This window comes from Apis florea, unplaced genomic scaffold, assembly GCF_048593485.1.
Source record: "Apis florea isolate Af1SG1 unplaced genomic scaffold, ASM4859348v1 contig_3081_pilon, whole genome shotgun sequence".
Taxonomy (NCBI): Eukaryota; Metazoa; Arthropoda; class Insecta; order Hymenoptera; family Apidae; genus Apis; species Apis florea.
In genome coordinates, this window is record NW_028256703.1 from 1,657,695 (window position 1) to 1,670,524 (window position 12,830).

General features: G+C 21.9%; 2 protein-coding genes across 7 annotated transcripts; one reads left to right on the top strand and one right to left on the bottom strand.

Annotated features, from left to right (window-relative positions):
* The first annotated feature begins 357 nt into the window (after nucleotides 1-357).
* Nucleotides 358-3,496, top strand: Tango9 (transport and golgi organization 9). Of its 4 annotated transcripts, none has more exons than XM_086908802.1 (8): nucleotides 358-421; nucleotides 1,404-1,500; nucleotides 1,566-1,713; nucleotides 1,786-2,133; nucleotides 2,204-2,288; nucleotides 2,376-2,534; nucleotides 2,591-2,745; nucleotides 2,871-3,496. In XM_086908802.1, exons 2-8 carry the CDS (start codon nucleotides 1,424-1,426, stop codon nucleotides 3,036-3,038), a joined length of 1,140 nt encoding a protein of 379 aa, XP_086764928.1. In that variant the 5' UTR covers nucleotides 358-421; nucleotides 1,404-1,423; the 3' UTR covers nucleotides 3,039-3,496. The 4 variants fall into 4 exon arrangements, with proteins under 4 accessions (XP_086764928.1, XP_086764927.1, XP_031772831.2 ...); XM_086908801.1 differs by having other exon boundaries at nucleotides 392-541; XM_031916971.2 differs by having other exon boundaries at nucleotides 394-597.
* Nucleotides 3,497-4,036: 540 nt separating this feature from the next.
* ATPCL (ATP-citrate synthase) lies at nucleotides 4,037-12,219 on the bottom strand. 3 transcript variants are annotated; one of them, XM_003694391.4, is made up of 11 exons: nucleotides 12,066-12,219; nucleotides 8,528-8,882; nucleotides 8,267-8,460; nucleotides 7,881-8,191; nucleotides 7,427-7,745; nucleotides 6,911-7,343; nucleotides 6,480-6,805; nucleotides 5,845-6,364; nucleotides 5,471-5,776; nucleotides 4,957-5,374; nucleotides 4,037-4,876 (listed from the first exon to the last, which is right to left on the bottom strand). In XM_003694391.4, the coding sequence occupies exons 2-11, from the start codon at nucleotides 8,867-8,869 to the stop codon at nucleotides 4,785-4,787; spliced, it is 3,261 nt and encodes a 1,086-aa protein (XP_003694439.4). In that variant the 5' UTR covers nucleotides 8,870-8,882; nucleotides 12,066-12,219; the 3' UTR covers nucleotides 4,037-4,784. The 3 variants fall into 3 exon arrangements, with proteins under 3 accessions (XP_003694439.4, XP_086764922.1, XP_086764923.1); XM_086908796.1 differs by lacking the exon at nucleotides 12,066-12,219 and adding an exon at nucleotides 9,923-10,058; XM_086908797.1 differs by lacking the exon at nucleotides 12,066-12,219 and adding an exon at nucleotides 9,608-9,671.
* Nucleotides 12,220-12,830: the final 611 nt, after the last annotated feature.

Consider the following 12,830-nt stretch of genomic DNA (forward strand, 5'->3'; position numbering starts at 1 on the left):
AAAGATAATCAATCAGTTTCTTTTTTAGCGGCTTTTTTAAGCGAATAGTAATACATATATCTTTAATTTATTACAAAATAATATTATATTTTAAATAAATTAGATACAGGTTTTAATTTATTTATCTTTTTATATTATATTTCTTTTTTTTAATATTATAATATTTTTTTATTCTGAATGTTTCATTTAAAAATAATAACTATAATAACCACAATAAAAAAATTCTTATATTGAATGAATTTTTGGTAATAATAAATTTTTATTTTATTATTTACATGTTTAATGTTTTTTATATAATTTTTTTATATAAATTTTTATAACAAAATAAATTATTAAGACACCTTAAAATATTTATATATTAAATATTTTATACTTAATATGCTATATATGCATAAGAAACTCGAGGTTGACAACCTTTAATGTTAGAAATTTCAATTTAGTAACATATTTATCTATTTGCGAGATATATTTATTTATCATTTCTGTGCAATGAAAATATATTTATAGTATAAATAAAGAATATTGTGTTACATTAATAGTGGTGATGAAACATAAAAATTTAATAGAATTTTTACTAAATTTATTCTAACAATAAATGTATTTAATTAAATTATATATATCATCTTAAAGAAATTATAAATTTGTATTTTTATTATAATATAGTATATGTTTATTAATTTATAGTAAAAAAATATTATTCATAAGTCAACTTATCAAAACTATTATTCATAATTATAATTTTTTATTTATTAAAATCATCGAATATTTTTCTTTATTTTTAAAATCTAATTTTTTTTATATTATGTTTATCTAAAATACAAAATATAATTTTGATTAATTATTGTATTGTCATATTTAAGTTATTATAATAATCTCTGCTTATCTTTCATTTTACATTTATGAGTTTTATCTTCATACAATGGATCATGAATCATTTATTTTTTTATATCATTTAATTTTAAATTTTAGTAATTAATATATATATATTTAAAAGTTTCTAATTTTATTATGATATTAATAAATATTTATTTATGATTTATATATATTTTATATTTATAAGTTTTATTTATAAATTAATATATATATATAGCTTTTTGAAATATAAATTAATTTATATTATATCTATTACATTAAAATAAATTTTTTTAATGTTTTTGTTAAAATATTAGATTTAATATATAAAAAAATGTTAAATGTAATCAGAATTATAAAAGCATTTAATCATTTAATAAGAATAGAAAGAATATTTTGTTATTAAAAATCTATTATCACATTGTTTCATTTTTGTTTAATTAGTAATTTCAAATATAAATTTAATTTTATTTATATTCATTCATATTTATTTCTAATTTACTAATATAATTTTAATATAATTATTCTTTATATATTTATTTTGTTTCTAGAATTTTGTAAATATTAAAAAATGGCATGGACGCATTATCAATATATTCTAGCTGTGCTTATGGTTGTTACTGGATCTTTCAATACAATATCCGTAAAGTAAATAAATTAATGTATTTATTATATTATCAAACTATATTTAATTACATTTATTTTTAATTTAGATATGCAGATGAACAGATTGTACCAGGTGAAGATAATCAGCCAAGACATTTTAATCATCCTTTTATGCAGTCAGCTTTTATGTTTATTGGAGAAATGATGTGTTTTGTAGTATTTAAAATACTTTATTATTATTACAGTCGCAGAGGTGTAAGTTTTTTTATTAAATATATATGTATTTAAAAATAGATAATATTTAAAATTAAATTTATTATATTAAAGGACAATTCTGTGGATAATAATCCTTTAACCAAAGGTTCACATATATTTAACCCTTTTATTCTATTGATTCCTGCCTTATGTGATACATGTGCTACCTCTATTATGTATATTGGATTGACTATGACATATGCAAGTAGTTTTCAAATGCTTCGTGGTGCTGCAATTATATTTACAGCTATACTCTCAATGGGTTTTCTTAACAGAAAACTAGGTAGTAGAGAATGGATTGGTATAATAATGGTTATAATTGGTTTAGCTCTTGTTGGACTCAGTGATATAACTATGGAAAAATCATACATTAGCACAAATTCTATTTTAACTGGTGATTTACTTATCATATGTGCTCAGGTAATATTACATATTTTCTTATTTTATAATGAAATAAATATTCTACTTTGAAAATTAAATATTTTCATAGGTCATAACTGCTGCTCAAATGGTGATAGAAGAGAAATTTGTAACAGGACAAAATATACCAGCATTACAAGCAGTTGGATGGGAAGGTACTTTGTATTATTTATGAAATACAAAAATTTAACAATAAATATAATATATAAAAGTACATTCTAACAAAAATATATCTTGTTTAGGTATATTTGGATTCATTACTATATGTATTATAATGATTCCTTTTAACTTTATACATGTTCCATCACCATTTGCTGACAATTCTCAAGGAACTCTTGAAGCTACTCAAGATGCATTTATTCAGATTAAAAATAGCGGTCATTTATTGATGGCAATATGTGGTTAGTATATATGTTATCTTTATTTATTGCAAATTTATTCTTTAAGTAATTTTTAGGTATGTCATTCAGTATAGCTTTTTTTAACTTTGCTGGTATTAGTGTTACTAAAGAAATAAGTGCTACTACAAGAATGATTTTAGATAGTATTCGAACAGTTATCATATGGGTTATTTCTTTAACATTTAAATGGCAAACTTTTCATTATTTACAGGTAAATAGTATTATATATTAATTGATTTTTATATTTTTTAAACTTTTTTTGTTAATAATGAAACTTTAGTATTTAGTATTGAATTTTTTAAATTACAAGTGAATGTGTGTTTATTTAATTTTCAGCTTATTGGTTTCACTATTTTGCTCATTGGAATGTGTTCTTATAACAACGTTGTTATTCCTCAATTAATAAGAAAATGTGGATATCGTCTAGGTCGTCATAGACCGCCAGCAAATGATCGTGAACGCATTATTAATACAGCAGCAGATGACATTCCTGAAACTCAATAATATTTACTTTTAAATATTTAGATACTCATTATTTTATATTATTGAAAATTATTTAGTTTTTCTAACAAAGTAAAAACTATAATCTTATTAACTTATAATTAATTTTTTCCGTTTATTTCATTTGTAAAAGTGATTACTATATTTAATAGAATTAATAATTTTATAAAGTTAATGAAAGTAAATAGTAAATATATTTTTAAAATATAATAGACAAGACCCATCAATGGAAGTGGAGAACCATTCAATATATAAATATATTAAACAAATATGATAAAATTTATATAATTATTTTTTTTTAAATTTTTTGAAATAATGTTCTACATCAGAGTATATAGATTAGATTTATTTATATAAATCATTTCTATTTATTTATATAAGAATGAAGAGAGATTAAAAAGTAAAAGAGAATAAATCTGTTCAAATTAATGTATATGAATAAATGTAACTTTTGATTGAAAGCTTTAATTTTTTTGTTTATAAAAAATTAATTGCAAAATATAAATAAATTCCAATTTTTACAAAAAAGTATTCCAATATATCCAAGTTTTTTGAAAATTATTTTGAATTGCATATCTTTATTAAAATTTATAAATATATATATAATATATATATATGTATATATATTTGAATTATGATTAATTATAATTATAATATAAAAATATTTTTCAGTTATTGGAATTGTTTCAATTGATCTTTATTGTAAAAATTATTAATAAAAAATCTCAAAGTTCTTATGAATGCTATTGAATGAAATGAAGATATTTTGTAACTAAATATGTAAATATATTTTTTATCATAAAACAAATATATTAAGATATGTTTAACATATAAAAAAAATATTAAATTATTTTTTCGTAAAATAATTTTATTATTATATTTCATAATATTTTATAATATTTTAAAAGAATCGAAGAGTAATTTTTCCTTTCTAACTAAATAACTTTTTTTTTATTTTATATATTTTACTTCTTTAAAGACCAATATATGTAACAAATATATATTAATAATCATTTTTTATTTTATATTTTATTGTATAATATTGTACAATTAACAAAAATTAAACTGTAAGATAGTAAAAGAGAAGAATGGTATTTAAATATTACATAAATTTATTATTGCCTACACTTTACATGTAGTTAATTTGTGCAAAAAAAAGTATTAATATACATATAATATGAGTATAGAGCACATATATCTATATATATATATATATGTGTCACATATACACGTATATTCATATGCATGTATATATTACAAAGTTCTTTAAATAACAGTATTGAAATTTCAGAAATTAGAAAAGATTATATTTTGTGCAATTTTGCAAAAATTATAACTATGAGATATATTATATATACTGCAAATATATTGATTATAAATATTTTCAATTTATATTCCACTTTCTGATCAAATTACAAATGCTTTATGGAATGTTTAAGAATAATTTTTACATATTCATTTAGCATAAATTATTATCATCTTAATTTTACAATGTTTTTATCCAATATAATTTCGACCAGCGATAAGAAATTAAATCTATCTAATCTATGATTGTTTTCATTTATGTACTGATATTATAGTAACATTAATGTCAAATTATACATACATAATATTTTTTTCTAATAATTTTTCATAACTATGAGCAAAACATATATATGATATAATCATCAAAACTATTTAAATTTTTTAAATGAAAATGTAATATTTATTATGCATTCATGCGAGAAACGACGTAAATAGAACATGAGTTTAATTATATTGTTCCGGCAATACATAAGAAATATCATCCCAAGGATGTCGGTATAAACCTTGTTTCAATCGTTTTTGATCCATATAATGACCTGAAGTAATAAAATAATTTTTTGTTAAATTATTACATTTTTTTAAAAATTATTGTATTAAACAAAATATAAGTACCTACCAATAAAACCTATACTCCTACCAAGAACAAATAAACTATTTATAGCACCAATTTCTATATATTCCTGTGCTTCCTCTCTTGTGAAACTTCCACTGTTTCTTAACATATCAACAAAAGCACAAGCAATTATACCATCCACATTTAAAATTAAATTAGGTTTTTTACTTGTGGTTATTTTTTCAACTTCTAATGCATATTCTACCAATGGTCTTGCAGGGAAATTCTCCATTACATATTCTTTAATAAGTTTCACTCGCATATCTGGATTGTTTATAGATTTTATACGATGTCCAATACCCATTATAAGTTTACCCTTTTTACGTGTATTATTTACAAATTCTTGTGGATGTAATCCAGCATCATAAGCTTCTGAGAACATACGAGCTGCACCATCCAATGCTCCACCGAAACGATCACCCTATTATTAAAATTTTTGTGAAATTAATGTTCTTTGTAAATATATGTATACATATGTATAAAATTAAATGATATGGTAAAAAATATCGTTACTCACAATAGTTAAAAGTCCAGATACTAGAGAACTAACTAAATCTTTACCAGCTCTTGCACAAACAATAGTATTATGTGCTCCTGACACAGCAGGTCCATGATCAGCCGTTAACATTAAAGACATTTCAAGAAATTTACAATATATTGGTGGTAAACATCGTTGGAACCATAATAATGAAACTACGCCACCGATTCCTACATTTTGTTTAAGAACTTCTGTAACAGGCATTCCAGCGTATAATAATTCTTGACCACGTTCATCGCATATCGATGTCATAAATGATGCTGGTTTTCGTATCAAACCAAGTTCCTAGAAAAATTAGTTTTTTATGATAAATGAATACACAAATCGTGTATTTAATAATATAATAAATATACCCTAGCCCAATTATAATCCATGGGAACAGTTGGAGGTGGAACTTCTGGTTCAGGCACTATTGTTCCATTTTTAACGAGATTACTATAAACAGTCTGCATTAAGTCACCTAGATTATCAAAACTATCAGGAACATAAGCGCCAGCTTCTTTTAATGCGATATTTTTGGCAGAAGCTGTTTCTAAATTAGTGTGAGCAATAGATCCAGCATGACCAAATTGTACTTCAGAATTGAACATGCTAGCACAAGTACCAATACACCAAGCAATTAATGGTTTCATAATTTTTTTTGTTTTTAGTGCTTGACAGACTTCATATTCTTCTACACCACCAACTTCACCAAGAAGAACTATAAGCTTTACTTCTGGATTTTCTTGATAACGCATAATGTGATTCATAAATGTTGTTCCTGGATAACGATCTCCACCAATTGCAACACCTTCTAATACTCCATTAGTTGCTTTGGAAATTATATTATTTAATTCATTCGACATGCCTCCAGAACGAGATACATATGCGACACTAAAAATATTAATATTTTATATTTTAATATAAGAAGTTAATATTAATTAACAGCATTATTAAAAAAGCAGAATTTTATATTGAATAGAATTGAACAATAGAATAATAAATATACCTGCCAGGCCTATAAAGTTTACTGTGAAGAATATTATCCATCATTCCACCAGTATTACCAATCTTAAAACAACCTGGTTTAACTCCTCCAACAGTAGCTGGACCGATAATTGTAATACCTTTTTGTTGAGCCATTAAAATTAATTTTCTCGTCATATTTTCGGGTATTCCCTCAGCAATAATAGCAATTGTTCGGATTTGAGGAAATTGCATAGTTTCTACTGCACTATCATATGCAGATCTTAAAGATGCAAATGTAACCATAACATCTGCATCTGTATGTTTAGTCATGGCATCTCTCATTTGTTTATAAACAGGAATAAGAACCTATTATATTAAAAAAACAAAAAATTAAAAAATTTGAATTATATTTTCAATAAACTTTATTGAATTAAATAATTTTTTAAATTATTAATAATAAGTTAATTATACCTCCTTATGACCCCAGTAAAATTTTTGTTTATGGTCACCCGTGAAAGGATATACAATAGCAGCTACGGATGGTTCGGATCTACGACAGACGAAGTCGAAGTCTAACATACTCTGAACGGCTCTAGTTTGCATTCCCCAGATAATGGCCCTGGTTTTACTACTGAAAAGCTGTTTATGCGTTGATGCATCAACAGATTCGTTCGCTTTTAGTTTGGATTGTTTGGTAGGCGAAGAAGAAGTACTTTTAGAAGGAGCTGAAGGACCCATGTCTTGTCCCGATGGTAATAAAAAGTTTGCAGTTGAAAATTCCTGTGCTTCAGGATCTGGAATTGGCTTTTTACCTAACGCCATCGCACAAATAGCTGTCATATGAGTTTCTGGACCGAATACGTGAACGGGAATACCAAGTCTTCTACCAACTTCACGTATAATTCTAAAATTCGAAAAATATACAGATCATTTATAAAATATTTTTTAAATAATACATAAAATTATATTATTTAAATGTATTTATACCTTAAACCTTCTTGATAATTAGGTCCAGCTCTTCTTACAAATATTTGTATGTTATGATCCACAAGTTTAGGTTGATATTCTTGTAGTGCCTTTACAATTCCTTTAAATGTCGCAGCTACATTTGTAAAGTTAGCAATACCACCACCAATAATCAATACTTTTCCTTCTTTTCGTTTTTCTTTCGTCATCAAACTTAGAATGGTTTTTGCATATTCATATGTTTGCTGTTCACTGGGTGCACCTGAATATTCTCCATAATTAGCTAACTCATTCGCAGCACCCAAATCGCAAATCGTATCCGAGTAAATTACAGATGCACCTAAAAAGAAAAAGATTAAAAAATGAGAAAAGGAAAACGAATGCAATAAACAAATGATTTGACAATCACAGTTTTTTTTTTTTTTAGTTAATGAACTTGATTAATCATAAATGATACTGCTGTGATTTTACTGACCACCACCAGCAACCATGGTCCATATTCGACCAGCTGGATTAAGAATAGTCAATTTCAAACTAGCTCCAGACTTAGCATCTAAGTCGGCGATATAAGCTTCTTCCGGATAGGCATCCCTTCCAAATGGTGGTGGATAATCGATCTCGCCCCAGTCCGGTCTACATATAAAATCCGCAGTCGTATCCAGCTTTGCAGCAAGATCAAGTATATAAATTCTATTTTCTGTTATTACCAATGGATTTATTTCTAAATAAGTGAAATATAATGTAACATAAAGCTTATAAAGAGATTCTATAAAATTTCCAATTATTCTGAAAAAAAAAAAGAAATAATATTACAAATAAATATATATAAAATACAAAAATAATATCTTAATATATTCTTACTCTTTTTTGTCATCTGTCACATTTATTAATAATTTTTCGATTATTGTAGATCGATTTGGTGCTTCTTCTCCTACAGCTATATCTAACTTTAAAGCTTTTGCATCAACATCTCCAATATCAACACCACCTTCATGATGAAATAAAATAGTATCAGCTTTTCGATGGGAAAATATACAAACATAAGCTTCTTCTTCCTATAAATAAATATTATTAATATCATTTTTTTATTAAATTTACTTTATAAGAATAATAACTATTTACTTGTTTATGAGGAATAAAAGGCTCAATAATGAAACTTCTCAATTTTCCAGTTGTTTTCCCCACTTGTAGATTTTTGTTCATTCTTTCTGCAATCCATTGTTTCACTGTAGCCAAATCAGCATTTACTTTAATTAGACCAAGTTTTCCTCGTCGTTTGATCAATTGATCAGGTTTTACAACCAATCTTTCTGTTTGAAGCCATGGATGGTCATTTACAATATCTGTCCAATTTACTTCTTCTGTGATAGTCACAAATCGACATTTTATTACATTTGTACCAGAAGAAAGTTTGCGATTAATGAGATCTTTTCCAGTTGCTTCATAAATTGCTTTTGCTGACATTTTTTAATAATTCCTACAAATAAATATATAATATGTTATATTACAGTCAATATTATTTTTCACTATTAAAAATATATCTAATATTCACTATTAAATTTTTACTTTAAATAATTTTAAATTTTTAATAAAAAATAAAAATAAAAATTTTTAAATAAGTAATTAATTTCAGACAAATTATAACATATATATATATATTAAAACATTTGAGAAAAATATGACTGAGAAAAATCAAGGACAGCTTTAAAAAAAAATAAAATTGAAATGAACATTTGTAAGAAAAAATCATATAATTGCATTCCAATGTTAGTGAATAGAAAGAATTGATAATATAAATAATTTTAATCAATTATATAACAATTATATTTTTTTAATATAAAAATGTATAAAATTTACAAAAATGATATATAATTTATAAAATTTATAAAAATTATATAATTATTCGCAATATATTCATATGTATAAAATATAAAAAAAATTTGCAAAATATAATGAACAAAAAATTATTAGTTTATCAAGAGTAAATGCAAATAAATATCATATCGTATATTCATAGATATACATATTTAATATAAAAAGAAATATGTTTTAAATTCAAGAAATTATTGAGTGGATTGTAATATAAGCAAATCAAGCAATTATAAAGATCGGGAACTAATAAAAAAATTATAATTTAAAATGATATTCATGAGAATGAAATTCGTAAAACATTCAATTGCGTATATCTAATCAAAGCATCACTTTATCACAAAACTTTATCCATTAATGTTTAAACGATTTTTCTTCGAGAAAGAAAATATAAGAGAAACTTGAACCGACACTTTCACTTTGACACTTACAACTGTATGGCAATCTCGTCATCGCGTTTAATTTTTTTATTTTTTACACTATTAATATCTATACTATACAAATTTATAAAATATTTTTAATAATAAAATTAAATAAAGTAAAATTTTAATTAATTAATTGATTAATTGATTTGAATAAATAATTTTTTGAATCACAGTGTAATAAAATACAAAACTATAAATAAATCTACACTTTATAAAAACTCACTTTATAAAAAAAATATTCAATATTTCGTTTAATAAATATTATATAAATTAAATCTTTTTTTACTAATTTTTTCAATTAATGAAATATAATCCAAAATGAAGAAACATCCGCCCGACAAAATCGCTGGCGGTCAACTGAATGTTTTAAGAGATATTGCGCATATAAATAATATCAGAACTTGACGATATACGATTGTATCTTAAGATATACGATTTTACCACTTTTTTTTTTAAGTCATACTTAACTATATTCTAAAACTTGAAGATTATAATATAAGAATAAAAAGCATAGTTTCTCTAATATTATATAATCATAGTGATAAACTTTTTCATCTTTTTTATTTAAAATTAAATTTATTCAATTTTTCAGATTGAACAAAAAATTAATATATGTAATTTATTTAAAACTTTAGAATGTGAAATAAGTTTTACATATTATAAGTATTAATATATAATATTTTTAATTTTAATTTCTATAATTTTTTTTCAATTTTCATTAATCTTTTTTCTTTTATAATATTTATTTATATTTGAACATGTTATACATATATGAAAATCATATATTATATTCATATCTAGTTGTTATAAAAATTTGTTAACATATATAATAAAATATTCAATAAGACGTTGAAAATATTCAATTTCAACTTATACTTCTATTTAAATTATAATATCCAAGTTTCAAGAATCATGCGAGAATTAATTATTCATCACGTGACGTGTAACATGATCAGGACCACGTGAACAGATAACAAAGGTTTTTAAACTCTTAATTATGCAATTTACGTACGATTTTATCGTTCAAAAAATGACTATATTTGAAAAAATTTGAATTTGAATAATAAATCTATAAAAGAAATTAAATATAATATATAAATATAAACATTAATAAATTATAATATAACAATATTTTTTATCAACGACTCTCATTTATTAAATTTATATATTGATTATAATATATTATTTAGTAAATTTTAAATAACTTTATTATTAGTTAATAAAATTAAATTAATTAATAAAAATAAGGGCAATAAAAAAGTCAATAACAAAAAGCAAATTGTTTTAATTTCATTAAATACAATTAATAAGAAAATTTTTTAATCATAAATTTCTTTTAAAAATATCAAACTTCTAATGTTCATTATTATATAATTATAAATTAATAAACTATATTAATTATTTATAAAAATAAAATACTTTTATTTCATAATATTTTATCTTTTTTATTTGATAAATATCTTTATTCTTATTTAAAAAATTTAATAGGATAATAAAACTTTTATAATTTATTTGCAAATATGAAAAATAGATTAGAAAATAAAAATTAATAATAGTTTCATGATCATTTTCATATAATGAGCTATATTGCAATCTTGATAATTTTTAATATCTTTGTAGTGAAGATTTAAAAATAAATAATAATTTAAAAAAAAACAAAATTAAAAAATACAAAAATTAATATAAAATATTTTTATTATAACTATGTTGAAATTTAATAAAATTTAATAAAATAATTATCAATTCGTTATATTTCTAAATTTATTGTTTGGTTTCTTTAATAAATTTATCTTTTTTTAAAATATGATATAGATTATTGTAATACAAATTTATAGGATTTCCTCGTTATCACATATTATATATATAATAATAAACTATAAAATTATTATATATATATTTTATTTTTAAAATAATAATCTTGGAAAAAGAAGAAAAACTGATCTCTTAGAAAAAGAAAAAGATGGAAGAAATAGCACTTAAAATCTTCGAAAAATTATATTAATATTTAACTGAAATATAAATTGCAGTACAAATTAATATCGTTTTAAATTTAATTTTATTAATTTTATATTAAAGTTAACTATTTTATCTTTAAAATTATCTGAAGGTTATGTATTTTATTAAGGAGATGTCTTTTATGATAAAATTTACATTATTAAACCGATATATATTTACAAAAGAGAATTAAAGATTAATTTCACTATTTTTAATTATGTTAATTGAATAATGAAATATTCTAATTCTATAATTATTAAATCTTTAAATTTATATTAAAAATATTTTCTTTAAAAGCTTTCAAATAAGGTTAGTTTATCATTATAAAAAGCGATTTAAAATTTATGTGAATATAAAAAAATATTACTTACAATTTATAATTTATACGCACAGATTTAATAATGTCGGATATTTTAACGAGCTTCACTATTTGAAAGACTGATGAAAGACGTGTACTTAAAACACAGCTTATGAAAAAAACTACTTTACATCGTTAACATCGTCGACATTATCGGTGTGAACTATGGTTCAAAGTTATTGACGCATTTTCATGATTTAAATTGTCTCGTTTTTATTTGTACAAATTATCATTTTGATTAATCAATACAATAGAAATTTTATTTTGTAAATAGTTTATAATGAAAAATGTTATTAATATTATATCAATATGATATTAATATCAATATAATAATTATAAACATTACCGGATCATCATGACGTATTGTGACGTAGAGATACGTCATATCGTATGATTCTTATAACCGTTACTTATTTGCATGTAAAGTTTAGATAGCAAATATTAGGATTAAATTTAACATACAATAATTTGTTGCATAAATTTTTAAAAATTCTAGTAAAAAATACAAAATATTAAAATATTTAAATTTATTAGAATAATATATAACAACAAATCTATATATATATATATAAAATATTTATTTCAATCGAGTATTAAAAAAATTTCATCTAATATATTAATAATTTAAAAAAAAATAAATAATGTTATTACAGATCTATATAATTATAAAAATTCTTATAATAGGCGATTTATTATAATATTATAATATTATTTCGTAACATTTAATTTAGAAATTTATTATTTAATCATATATATATAGATAATATTTCAAAAATAT